At 42.0% G+C, this 13650-nt stretch overlaps 1 protein-coding gene across 9 annotated transcripts in view; it reads right to left on the reverse strand.

The window, feature by feature from the left end:
* Positions 1-1411: 1411 nt before the first annotated feature.
* Positions 1412-13650, reverse strand: part of LOC137375158 (alpha-1,4-N-acetylglucosaminyltransferase-like) — a 133663-nt gene continuing 121424 nt past the window's right edge. For all 9 annotated transcript variants that reach the window (XM_068041868.1, XM_068041864.1, XM_068041866.1 and 6 more), the window contains one exon: positions 1412-12665. In XM_068041868.1, the coding sequence (XP_067897969.1) occupies positions 12051-12665 (615 nt within the window). In that variant the 3' untranslated portion in view covers positions 1412-12050. The remainder of the gene's footprint in view (positions 12666-13650) is intronic.

Genomic DNA, 13650 nt, shown 5'->3' on the forward strand with positions numbered 1-13650 from the left:
TTGTTTATCATGTTTAAGAATTTAGTTCTTCTAATTAATGAGTTAATTTGTTAATTTAAAGACACCTGGTTTGGTTTGCCTCATTCAGGGGTGAATAGGTGGTCCAATTTGGCTGGGACTTTCTTTAATTTGGAAAGTATTAAATGATATGTTAGCCGATCTGAGGAGCGACGGGATTGAATTAACAGTGCGTTGGTCCCACCACAATCAGAATCGTATATCTTGATTGGGGGCTTTGACAGGAGCGGTCGGTCGTAACAAGAATCTGATCACCAAACTTCACCTTCCAGTGATCTTACTTGGGCTAGAAGGCTAAGACATGAGGCAGCAGCAGTACTGGATTTGTCACCCAATACCTTTCTATTTCCTACTTTGATTTCCGCATCTAATTACAATGTACAAATAATAGGTTTGCAAGGCAAGATGTGACTGGGGCTGTTCTGGTGCAAAGTACAGCTGAAACACATAAACACTCACAACATTTTAAAATGGGCCAAAGGGTCTGTTTCTGTGCTGTATAACTCTATGACATGGTGAAGCAGGAGCTGGACGTGTTTGCACAACCACCTAATTTAATGATGCACTGCTCGGGTAGAGCTTCACCAGCTTCTAGGCAGCTCCCCAAAGTCCCGAGAAAACCTTGACAACTTGCCCACAATTTCCTGATGGATACTCCTGATGGGTGGGGTGTGTGTTGCTGCACAGCTCATAAAATTCACTTGAACAATTTTAGTGTTGGCAGTGTGGCCAACCAGCATACTTAGCAACCAATAGAACAGATCAAAGCTCTGCCGACCTGCCACATGCAGTTGTTAACAATTATTAGCCTGCTTGATTAGCATCCCATCCACCACATTAAATATTCACTCCTTCCACCTCTGGTGCACAATGGCAGCAGTGCGCACCATGTACATGGTGCAACTTCTCAAGGCTCCTTTGACAGAACCTTGCAAGCCATGACTTCTACCACCTAGAAGAACAAGAGCAGTAGGCACATAGTAACACCACCACTTGCAAGTTCCCCTCCAGCTCGCACACCATCTGACATAACTATATCACCGTTCCTTCACTGTTACTGGGTCAAAATCCTGAAACTCCCTTCCTAACAGCACTGTCGGTGTACCTACACTACATGGACTGAAGTGGCTCATGATGGTGGCAATTAGTAATGGGCAATAAATGTTGGCCCTGCCAGCAATGCTCACATCCCATGAATGAAAAAATAAATAAAAAAGGTCAGAGGTGGGGAGGTTTGCTGATGATTGTACAGTGTTCAGTACCACTCGCAATTCCTCAGATAATAAAGCCATCTGTGCCTGCATGCAGCAAGACCTGGACAAATTTCTGCATCACACAAGTACTAGGTGTGAGAAACATAGCCCACTTGATAATAATTTACACCAAGTCAAACTCTGAAGAAGTAAGTTTATTTAACGTTCTTGCAAGATCGGGTGTCCTACAAGCAGGCACACCCATCAACATATTCAGTTCATGTTTATACAATACAAATCATTTGTCCACGCCTTTATTTTACATTATTGGTTATAACGTATTATGACACTAACCTATCCTATGGTTGCTACAGTCTCCTCCTCTGTTTACTTCTCCCCCTACTCTAACTTTCTAGCCCCTAACTCTTGTTTTTGTTTTACCTTATTTGGCTCTCCATTGTGTGTTTTAACTTGCAGCTGTCAGCCTTTATCTTAGTGGGGCAGTTTCTTATTCACTACATCCTTTGTTCTAACTCTTGCTGTTTCCCTTTTATCTGCCTAAGCACAATTTTTAACTGCTGTACTGTCTCAAGGTCTTTATTTACATACCCTTATCAGTTCTCTTTTTCAGTGATGTACTGTCCCAAGGTCTTTACTTACATACCCTTATCAGTTCTCTTTTTCAGTGATTTCATTATGTTGTGTAAAAATGACTTCTTGGTAACTTTCCACAAGCTGTAGAAACAACATTTCAGCATTTCTTATTCTCACATAGGGAATGACCATCTCCAACGAGAGAGAATCTAACCATCTCCCTGCGACGTTCAACGGCATTACCATCGCTGAATTCCCCCCACCATCAAGATCCTGAGGGATACCATTGAACAGACACTTAACTGGAATAGCCATATAAATACTGTGGCTACAAAAGGAGGTCAGAGGCTGGGAATTTTGCGGCAAGTAACTCACCTTCTAACTCCCCAAAGCTTGTCTATCATCTAAAAGGCACAATCAGGATGCTAATTGAATACTGTCCACTTACTCTCCACTGTGCAGCTCCAACAAGACTTAAGAAGAACTACACTATCCAGAACAAAGTGGCTCACTTGATCGGCACCCCCATCTACCACCTTAAACATTCTCTCCCTCCACCACCGACACACAGTGGTAACAGTGTGTACCATAAACAAGATGCACTGCAGCAACGCACCTAGCCTCCTTTGACAGCACCTTCCTAACCTGCAACCTCTACCATCATGAAGGATAAGGGCAGCAGACGCATGGGAACACCACGACCTGCAAGTTCCCCTCCAACCCACACACCACCCTGACTTGGAACTATATTGTTGTTCCTTCACTGTCGCTGGGCCAAAATCCTGGAACACTGTGGGTGTACCAACACTACATGGTCTGCAGCGATTCAAGAAGGCAGCTCACCATCACCTTCTAATGGGCAATTAGGAACAGCAATAAATGCTGGTCTTGCCTGCAACATCCACAAGCAAAGGGTTAGGCTTGTCACCATTCTGTTTGACACCGGTGGATTTAAAAACCAGTAAAATGTCAAACCTGGTGTAAAAATACCTGGAGCGAGAGGGAGGGATTCCTGACATTCTTGGACATTTTTTTTTTAATTCATTCATGGGATGTGGGTGTCGCTGGCCAGGCCAGCATTTATTGCCCATCCCTAATTGCCCTAACTGAGTGGCTTGCTAGGCCATTTCAGAGGGCAAGTAAGAGTCAACCACATTGCTGTGGGTCTGGAGTCACATGTAGGCCAGACCAGGTAAGGACAGCAGATTTCCTTCCCTAAAGGACAGTGGTGAACCAGATGGGTTTTTTACAACAATCGACAATGGTTTCATGGCCATCATTAGACCAGCTTTAATTCCAGATTTATTAATTGAATTCAAATTCCACCTTCTGCTGTGGTCCCAGAGCAATACCCTGGGTCTCTGGGTTACTCGTCCAAGTGACAATACCACTACGCCACTGCCTCATAGAACTTTGCAGCACAAAAATACAAGTTCATTCAGCCTATTGTGTCAACCTCTTTGACAGAGTCATGCAATTAGTCCCATTCCCCTGCTTCTTTCGCACATCCCTAACTTAGCTATGGAGAAAGACGACAGCAGAAATGTTATGGGAACGCCAGCATCTCAAAGTTACACAGCATTATGATTTCAATATATATGACCATTCCTTTACTGTCAATGGGTCAATACCTTGGAATTCCCAACATGACACCAATGTAGGTGCCTCATCACCAGAAGGACTGCAATATTTATAGGAGAAGATCCAGCACTGCCTCTTCTGGGCACCTTGAGATGGGAAAAAAATGTGACCTTGCCCATATAACTCAGAGCACAATAATAAATAAAAGAAATTGGCCTTGAAATTACATAGGTTTTGATCCCAACCACTGCATCAGACCGTACCCACTGACAGCCCCTGGTGCTGATACTGCTGAATCCCACAGGTTTGTTGGTGGTGGGGGGTTGAGGAGCAGCTTACATGCACTTCGGGTATACCTCGAGTGCCTGACAGCCCCATTCTTCAGCTATACAAAACCCTGGTTGTTCGCTTTACGCATATCCATTGTAACTATTAATATTAACAGAATTGCAGAACAATCAACTGATCTCAGCCTTTCAACCAGAATGATGAATTAGGAGTACTGTCCCTTTCACCCATTTTCTATTTGATCTGGAGAGCTTGTAGTTCAGCTGGAGCACTGTGTTCCGTTCTGGGCACTGCACCTTTGAAGGATATATTGGCCTTGGAGGGTGTGCAGAATTTGTTCTCCAGAATGGTACCTGGACTCCAAGGGTTAAATTATGAGGTAGGATTATACAAACTAGGATTGGTATTCCCTGAAATTTAGACGGTTAAGGGGTGATTTGATTGAAGTTCTTAAGATATTAAGGTGGGCAGATAGAGTGGATGCAGAGAAAATATAGCTGCTGGTTGGAGAGTCTAGTACTTGGGGCATGGTCTAAAAATTCGAGCCAGACCTATCGGGAGTGAAATTAAGAGCATTAGAATGTAAGACGTAGGAGCAGGAGTAGACCATATGGCCCCTCGAGCCTGCTCCATTGTTCAATACGATCATTAGGAAACAATTTGATGCAAAAAAGGGTGGTAGATGTTTGGAACCCTCTTCTGCAATCAGTAATTGATGCTAGGTCAATTGTAAATTTTAAATCTGAGATTGATAGATATTTGTTATTCAAAGGTATGAAGGGAGATGGGGTATAGGTGGGTATGTGGAGTTAGGTTGCAGATCAGCTCTGAACTCATTGAACGGTGGCAGATGCTTAGGGGCGAGATGGCATAATCCTGTTCCTATATTCCTATGACTCCTGAGCAGTCGAACTCACTGTATAAACCGGAACCTGGCATATTCGAGCCCCATCTGGCCCTCGTATCCACATTCCACTGGAGTTGTGGTGGGAATGAGCCAGAAAGGCTGAGTAATTTTGGCTCCGTTGCCTGTTACAAAGTAGTCGGAAGAAGTTGTAAGAAGCATACTCCTGACCAACCTGTAGTGATGGCATGGGTAACAAATCTGTTGTAGTTATTTTTAAAGATTTACCATGATTGGAGGATGATGTAAGTGATGTTTTAATTTTTCAAACACATTTGATGAAATACTTATCATAAGATTTGCAGCTGAACTGCAAGCTGTCCAGGTCAAATAGAAAATGAGTTAAAAATTTAGATAAATAATGGGAGAGTACTTCTAACTTATCATTCCTCTTGAAAAGCTGAGGTCAATTGATGATTCTGGGATTCTGTTAATATTAATAGTTACAATGGATATGAGTAAAGGGAGTTAAAAAAAAGCATTTAAACTTGCAAATTATGTGAGATTTCATCAACGTGCAGAATAATCAGAATGAAAGGAGTAACATTGAAAAAGATTGATAAGGATCCAACAAATGACAGTTAAATCAGAAATATTATTTAATAGACAGTAAAAAATATTGTCTCTGAAATCCCACAATAAAACTGGTATTTTGCAGGATGTATACATCAGGATTTATTTATGTCTAGGGTTTATTAGCAGATGCACTAATTATCTTCATTCAAATTGCCCAATATAAAGCAATTCAGTCCATGTTAATTAAGACGCCATTCTTCATGAATAAAGTGCAGCATTCGTTTAACACCATTCTCCTCTTGGTTAATGAAAGATGTACACAAATGATGACAACTGACAAAAGGTTATCAATAAAGACTATTTTATTTGCTACTTCTCCAAAGTTCAAGAAGACATGGGGTCGATTTCAAACTTTTTGACTTCAATGGAGTGGAAAATCAGGCATGGTGAAAATGGGTGGATGATCCACTCCAGACAGTTTACCACAGGGTGATCAAGGTTAAAATCTACCAATCATCTTAAACTTTCTGTATTTTCAAAATTTATGTAAATGCTCTGAACCAATGGTTGATCCAATTGAAAAATGTCTTCAAGATTATAATTTTCTCGTTTACAATACCATCATTGATTTCATTTACTTTAGGCTTTGCATATTTTCTGAATATTCTTTTATAGTTTCTTTGATAAGTACCTTCTTCATCAGGGATTCTAATTTCTGCAGAATTAATCAAAATGTTGTTAATCATGTCCTTTAAACATTTGCATCAACGCTTTATTCTGGTTTCACAGCCAGGCCTGTGAAGCTTCTAAATGGCTAAATGGCTTTCAAGGGTATTATAAATCTTTACAAACCTTAGAATTGCATCAGTTTGATTTGTTTTTCAGTGTTAATCATCAGTCATTAACAGTTATACAGGTTAAGAGTGCTCTTGTATGATACATGGGCCATGCTATGAATTATCTATATATTGAGCCAAAAGGTATACTCCAGATATATAGGATGTAAGGTCCAATGACTGGTGACATGGGTCCTGAAAAAATATCTTGTGTAAAAACGCAAAAGCTATGTTAACCTGGAAGTCAGTGCAAGAATAAAAGTAGAGAGTGGAAGTGACTTTGGCTGCCACTTGTATTTAAGTCTCAATAGTGGATGTTGACTGAAGGTCACCTTGCAGCATGTAGCAGAGCTCTATGACCATTGTAAGACATGTTCTCTCTCACAGACAAGAGGTTGATGTGCCTGGGCCTGTAAATTATGGGTTGAACAGACCAATTCTGGCGCCATTGATCTTCCAGGCATGCCTGCTTTGTCTTTTACCTCTTACATGAAATCCTGTGATGAGAAGCAATGCATGCAATGCCTAATTGTTACTGCACCTTCAAGAGATTCCTCCCCAGCAGGTGATAACATTGCAGACTTTACCTCCCATTTCTGATTGTTCTGCAATGGGCAGGAGAACACTGACATCATGGGGTGCTTCATTATGTTTGTCTTAATTAACTTTTGGTGCCTCATGACCTCACAGTGACCTTCTGTGTGACAATTATCAGTGGAAACTAGGTCAGGGGTTTTGCAAGACTTGTGAAGCAGGCTGCAAACCAGTGAGAACTCTAATTCTTCATTTTCCAACTCCTTTCCAACCAATTTTCCTCACTTTCACCAACAGTAATTTCTACCCCAGAACACTATCCACAGGCACAGGCTATCCAAAAGTAAATGGGTCAAACTCATGAACGTGATACCCATTAACTGTCAGGTATCTTTCCCAGATAACAGAATTATTCCAATTCCTCTATTTCCTGAAATATTCTAACTGAGGAAAATTATGAATTAGGGCCAAAAGACTTTCTGACTTAGCTGTTTGTATTTGGGTTCTCTTAGTCTATGGGGAATCAAGCACAGGATTGTAACCCAACTGCACTCAACTGCTGTTGTATTGATACTTTGAAATTGTTTCAATGAAACAGTAAGACTCTGATTTGTTCTTATTTTTGTCGAATCACTATTTCTGTTGGGATTGATATTTTCTTGTGTTTGCTTGGAAACATAATTTCATTTCATTGGGAATCTTTTATGATTGTACAAATAAATTCTGGCTTGAATGACATAGCCTCGGTTGCTGAATCTCAATCATGGACACTTTCCTGACTGTGCGATTGGTAATTTCTTGCGGTGTTCTCGCAACACGGCCAGAAGATGTTGCATTTTGTTGTTCTTTCAGATGCATAACAAATAACCTTCATATTTTGACTCAAAACACTACAATAATACCCCAGCCTACTGAACCTCAAAGCAGTAAAACTCCACATTTACTAAATGCCCCCAAAACCCACTCCTTGATAATCCCAAAGGTTCCCCTGTCACCACATCTTGACTGGTGCTTACCTTCTCTCTACTTTGTATTAGATGCTGAAGTAAAAAACCCACGAGTGAAGCAGAGGGCAGCTTGATCGTCAGCACTAAAAATCAGGTATTATAGTGAATGGCATATAGATTGCTGATGTGAGAACAAAAAGGTTAACTTAATATGCTAAGCTTTGCAAAAATACTGAATAAAGCATCTGTGACTAAATGTCATGTCGGAAGCTTAAGCCAGCCACAATTACAACATTTATTAGATAAAGAAGTTACGTTACTAGCAAAAACAGGTCAGGACTCGATTAGGCAAGAAGCAGGTGTGTGCTAGAAGAAAGCCGAGAGCATTTTTGGTCAATAACTTGGGGGCATAGATGTAAGGTAAGGGGCAGGAGGTTTAGAGGGGAGTTGAGGAAAAATTCTTTCACCCAGAGGGTGATTGGAATGTGGAACACACTGCCTCAAGGGGTGATAGAGGCAGGAACACTCACAACATTTAAGAAGTATTTAGATGAGCAATTGAAACGCCATAACATACAAGGCTACAGGCCAACTGCAAGGAAGTGGGATTAGTTTTGGACGGGTGTTTGATGGTCGGCGCAGGTGCGTTGGGCCAAAGGGCCTGTTTCTATGCTGTAAAACTCTATGACTCTATTTTGTTGCCGGAACATGTGCAATCAGTCACAACTACTGATCTTGTTTGCCTCAAAAGAAATCAGATAGTGTGACGCAACCAAAGCCTATAAAAGAGAACGTATCTGTTTCTCGGGAGGACTCAGGAATGGAGTTTGCTTTGTAGCTGTGACCTCTCTCATGCATACCTGACTTCTGAGTCTCCAGGTGGTAATTCGTGAAATACACCACAACAATTGGCGTAGTTGGAAGGACACAACACGACAGGCAGCAGTCCTATTATCTGGGCAGACAGGTAAGTATTTTACCGTAGTCCGTAACATGATTTAGGAAGGATGATGCCGACCTGGTTGGATTTGAACAAGATACCAGGGCAAGTAGGTAGCGACTGGCGGGTGCTCACTTAGGGTGACATGAACGAGCGTCTGGGAGAAAGAGGCGGGCGCGAGCGGGGCATTAACCAGGAGGGTAATCCGTAGGTGAGTAAAAGACAATAGGAAAGTCTTGATGAAATCAAACAGATTAAGTATGCCAAGGAAAGGAAGTGAGATGTCAGGAGGTGGTGGTGAAGACGAAAGGGAAAGTTTAAATTTTGTCGATTATTTGAAAGAGAAATACAAGAAACTGGAAGGGATGATGAAGATGGAAGGTTGGAGTGAAGAGTGGGGAGAAAACGGACAATGTGGACAACACATAAAAAAGACAAAGAAGACAAAGGAGTATTCATTTTGTGCACATTGTACGAATGACGATGCAAAGACTGTGGCGTAAGAATAAGACGTATTAGTATTAATAGACAGATGAAACGAAATGCAGACGATGAACCCAACTGGAATAACCTGGTAAAAGAGGCGGCTGAGTACGGGTGGTGTGAAGACTGGGACACTGACCCATCCCCTCACGGGACCAATAAATGTGTAAAGAAATCACCAGGACCGTCCGCATCCCCGTCACATCCATCGTTGCCAATGGCTCCAATTCACAGTGAATATACTAATTACCTATGAAGGGGAAACTTATGAAAGGACAATACGTGATAAAAAGGGACAGAGATACAACAATGAAATGGAGGGAATATCGATACAGGAAGGGATCTCGGGCTTCAAGACCATAATGAGACAGGTTTACAGACCCTTTACACCAGTGGAAAAACAGATGATCTTGAAAGATTTAGGTTCCTAAAATAAAAGCAAAATAACTTAGAATTTTGGAAAAATCTAGAAGAAGCAAGCGAGATACACGATACACATAAGAAGGATCAGGACGCTCGAATACAAGCTAAGATGCCAAAGGGGGCATGACAGAAACTCCCAACCGAATACAGGACTGGGAGTTGGACAGACAATGATTTACGAGAGTACAAAGATTTTTTAAAAAGTTAGAGAGACGTTGGGAGAAAGCCAGAGTAACTGGGGTGCAGTTGCAGGAATAATGCAGAAGCTGGGAGGGGGAGGGAGGGGGATGTGCAGTGGAATGTATTGAATATGCAGAGAGGAAGTATAATGCTTATGTTGAATACGGAGGGGTAGAGGACCCGGACAGAGATGATAGTGTCTTTCTTAAGATGCTTAAGGAATGTCTCAGTGCTAAGATTACCAGTCGGGAATGCATTCAGTCAAATCATCTCTTGGACAAGTGAGGTAGATCAATGTGCGAGTAATACCAAAGCATCTCCACCTTCTGTGACAACAATGACACCAAGAGGACAGAGTTGCTCTGAATGTGGCAAACCAGATCACATGACAATAGATTGCCGCAAGAGAAAATCAGGAGGTCGCATTGAATGTGATCAATGCGGTAAAAGAAGACACAAAAAGCCCGATTGCTGGCAGAGAGAGGGAGGACAGAGTCCGGGAGGAAATAGGGAAGCAGGACCCCACGTTACCGGGTGTAGGGGATAAGGTGACGGTCAACGTACTCCCTGAGAAACCAGGGTGGCAACCCAGGTGGAATGGACTGGATGAAGTAGTATTGATCAGTGACACATGCGTTGCGGTTGATGAGCGAGTTAAGCGCAAATGGAAGCACTGGTCACAAGTTAAACCATTTAACCGCTCATGTGATTTATCCACAGGATGAGGGGACAGACACTTCCGTATTAATTATCTCGTTGCAGGTAAATATAGATGGGCCCCAGCACGATCGTGATGCTCTGGTGTCCCACCTGGTGGTCAAGAACAGTCAAGACAAAGAAGATAACATACGACTCAGCGGGGACTCTACCCAAGGGTTAACTAGCCTGGGGAGATTCTTTGACTCAATATGCCAGCACCAAGAAACTGTGAGTGAAATAACATTACATGAGAATCAAATTCTGCTACTGTGGCAGTGACGGCCACAAAAGCTATTGAGGCAGAGCCGGAATGCCCTACCCAATAAACAGGATCAGCAAATGGAGTGGTATTAATTGATGAGGGGAAGAAAGTTCCTGAGAATGTACCACACAAACTTCTGAGTATAATCCTGAATGTATCTGCTCTGGGGCTACCTGAATAGTGGTCAGGTGCAATAAGGGGATTGCATCGTATACTGATAAAGCAGGTGCTCCATCAAACACGCCGTCTGGAAGGGTTGAAAAACAACCCCAGAGAGGCTGGTGGTTCTGAAGACATCTTCTCAATGATGTATCCACAGTATTTTATACAGTAACAGGCATAGTTAATACCCTAGATTTGGCCTTCCTGGATGACAAGGTCAGGACTGTAACCCACCAGGGAAAGAACATTCTCAGGGAACAACAGCATGCAATGGAATGATCAGTTGGTTAACGATCAGGAGTTAGTGCAAGGAGACCTAGATATAGTGGGCATCCTAGAAACACATGGCAAAACCATTAACGAGATAATTCAGGACCTGCAACTCTCTGAAGGCAGAACAGGCTGGGCCAGGTATGCACCATATGGGAAGGGTGGCTTATAGAACAAATGAGGGAGAACTTTCGGCAGATACATGAGGGAGAAGTACCATCTTAGATTACAAATGTCAATTTAACTGTGAATGCCCAACAGGAGGGGATGAATGCGATGCCAGATCTGGGCCCTGACGCAAGTCACCCCTGCAGTAGTGGGATGTGATGTGAAAAACAATGTAATACTTGAGCTCGTTCTAGCCATCCCCGTGATTACTAAATATACTGCATGAAGTAAGGTATATAGAGTCGAGAATATTGGGTTGCATTACTAGCAGAAGCAGGTCAGGACTCAATAAGGCAGGATGCAGGTATGCACTGGAATGAAACCTGGAACATTTTGTGGTTGGAACATGTGCAATCAGTCTCAAAAGAAACTAAATAGTGTGACGCAACCAAAACCTATAAAAGCGAATGTATCTATTTCTCGGGAGGACTCAGTCATGGTGTTTGCTCTGTCGCTGTGACCTCCCTCATGCATGTTGTATAATAAAGATGTGTGAAAACCTGACTTCCGAGTCTCCGGCTGGTAATTCGTGAAATACACAACAATTGCCATTCTGCTTAATGGGTTTATACTCAAATCAGTTTGTGTCTATAATTTAATGTTTGTTCAAACTTTTTTCATGAGTTCCATACTCATAAATAGAAGGGAATCTGTGTTTGGGATTAAAACATGTTTTCATTTTTATCTCAGTATTAGATGAGCATTAAGCAAACCCAGATAATATTGATTAGCATACAAAATAACATTATCAAAACAGAATCACAATATTATACCTTAAAAACCCAAATTCAGCAGAAATAGTTCAAAGTAACTCTGCCATAATAGAAACCCAACACCATGCTGTAGAGATTTTCAAATGTTCCTCATGGAGCAAATGGGCATTGTAGTGCTCTCTTGGAGCATTTACAACAGAACTCAATTCAGTTCACAACTTGTGAGATTTCTGTTGAGCAAAATGAAGTTGTAATGTTGGAATTTCCAGGCTCTGTCCCAAAGTGTGCCCCCATTTTGGACAATCTATACATTTATTGTCCTCACTAGTTTCAGAAATTTCAGGCGCTAAGTGACTCTGAACTATTTCTAGATTGAATTAAATTTCTGTATGTAGTTGGACAATACATCTGAAAAAGATATTCTATTAATGAACCACTTCCAGAAACAACTTTTCTCTTCTTTTTGGAATTCATATAGTTCCAGATATGGACTCCATATGTACCTGAGAAGAAGCTCTCGATGTCCTCCCTTTTCCATGGAACATAGTACTTTTCCCAGCTTTGATATGGGATTGGATAGAACCGCCTCGAGATCCATAAAGAGATTCCATTGCATTCCTTTCCAGTGACTTTGTCCAGATCATTGGACTTGCACCATTGCTTCAAAACACGGGTTATCAGATTTGGGCCTTGTTGACCCCAGACGTGTCCAATATAATGGGCCACAAAATCTTCCATGCAGTCTAATATAAAAGGATGGTGGTTTACACGAAATCCTATTGCTGCATTATTGAAAAATTTTCCGCCTTGTGAACAGGTAAAATTGGCAAATGGCAAAGTCTTCATTGATATAATATCAGTATCCAGGTAGATGCCACCGTATTTCCATAGCAGAGCTAACCTGCAGCCATCAGCAAGTACATGGGTCCAATATCTTTCCAAATTTGGATTTACCTATGGATTAATGTACAGAGTCAAGTGCAATCCATAATGTTCAGTTTCAGCATATTTAAACCTATTTCTTCTCGAGTCTTTGTGGCTCCTCCTTAAACTAAAACTATTTGCAGCTACAAAACCCATTTGGCTGGGGCTTCAGGTATCACCCGAAGCTACTCTCTGACCAAGATTGTAAAGAGTGTGTGATTGCTTTGATCCCCAATGGTCTCTCCCTGCAGAATTATGGGCATAAACCAGCACCTTTCCACGACATGACACAATATATAGTACAAAAAGTGTTTGTGAGGAAGGCTAGAAATAAAGAACTTGGCTACTGAGAGGATGCTGGAAATGGGGAAAAAGAAGGACACATGCTGGCTGAAGTCATTCTGCTTCTCCTGATATTGACAATGAACCATCTTATGAAACCCTAGCACCATATCTTTAAAGGAAATTGACCATCAGTTCCGCTCCTCGGGAAACAATTCTAAACTTTCTTCCTCATTTCTCGTCAAGCTGTTTTCACCCGGGCTACTCGGAACCAGACTTCATTACAGCCTTGATCCAAACATGAACTAAAGAGCTAAAGAACCATGATTAAAGCATGTTGTGCTTTACAAGGCACTGCATGAAAGAAGCATGGCGGGTGATGGAGAATCAGTGTTACCTATTTCTCTGCACTTGTCAAGATGCCAACAACTGTTTAGTGAGGCCTGGCAACTGCACCTGGAAATGATATGGGGACCAATCTTCTCAGGATCCATGTTAGCAGAGAGGTAAAGGCCGTTCTGTATGTCTGTTGTAAGGATGCCTGCAGAATTGCTGCAGAGCACTTGCAAATCTGCAGGGCCATAAACAGTCAGCTGTTGCCTGAAACTTGGCTGCATGTCCGTGCAGTCATGTGCTGCAAGATGCTGTGTAGTGGCATTGGGAAAACTTCCTTAGGGGCGGCACAGTGGCGCAGTGGTTAGCACTGCAGCCTCACAGCTCCAGCGACCCGGGA

Source organism: Heterodontus francisci, chromosome 11, assembly GCF_036365525.1.
Source record: "Heterodontus francisci isolate sHetFra1 chromosome 11, sHetFra1.hap1, whole genome shotgun sequence".
NCBI lineage: Eukaryota > Metazoa > Chordata > Chondrichthyes > Heterodontiformes > Heterodontidae > Heterodontus > Heterodontus francisci.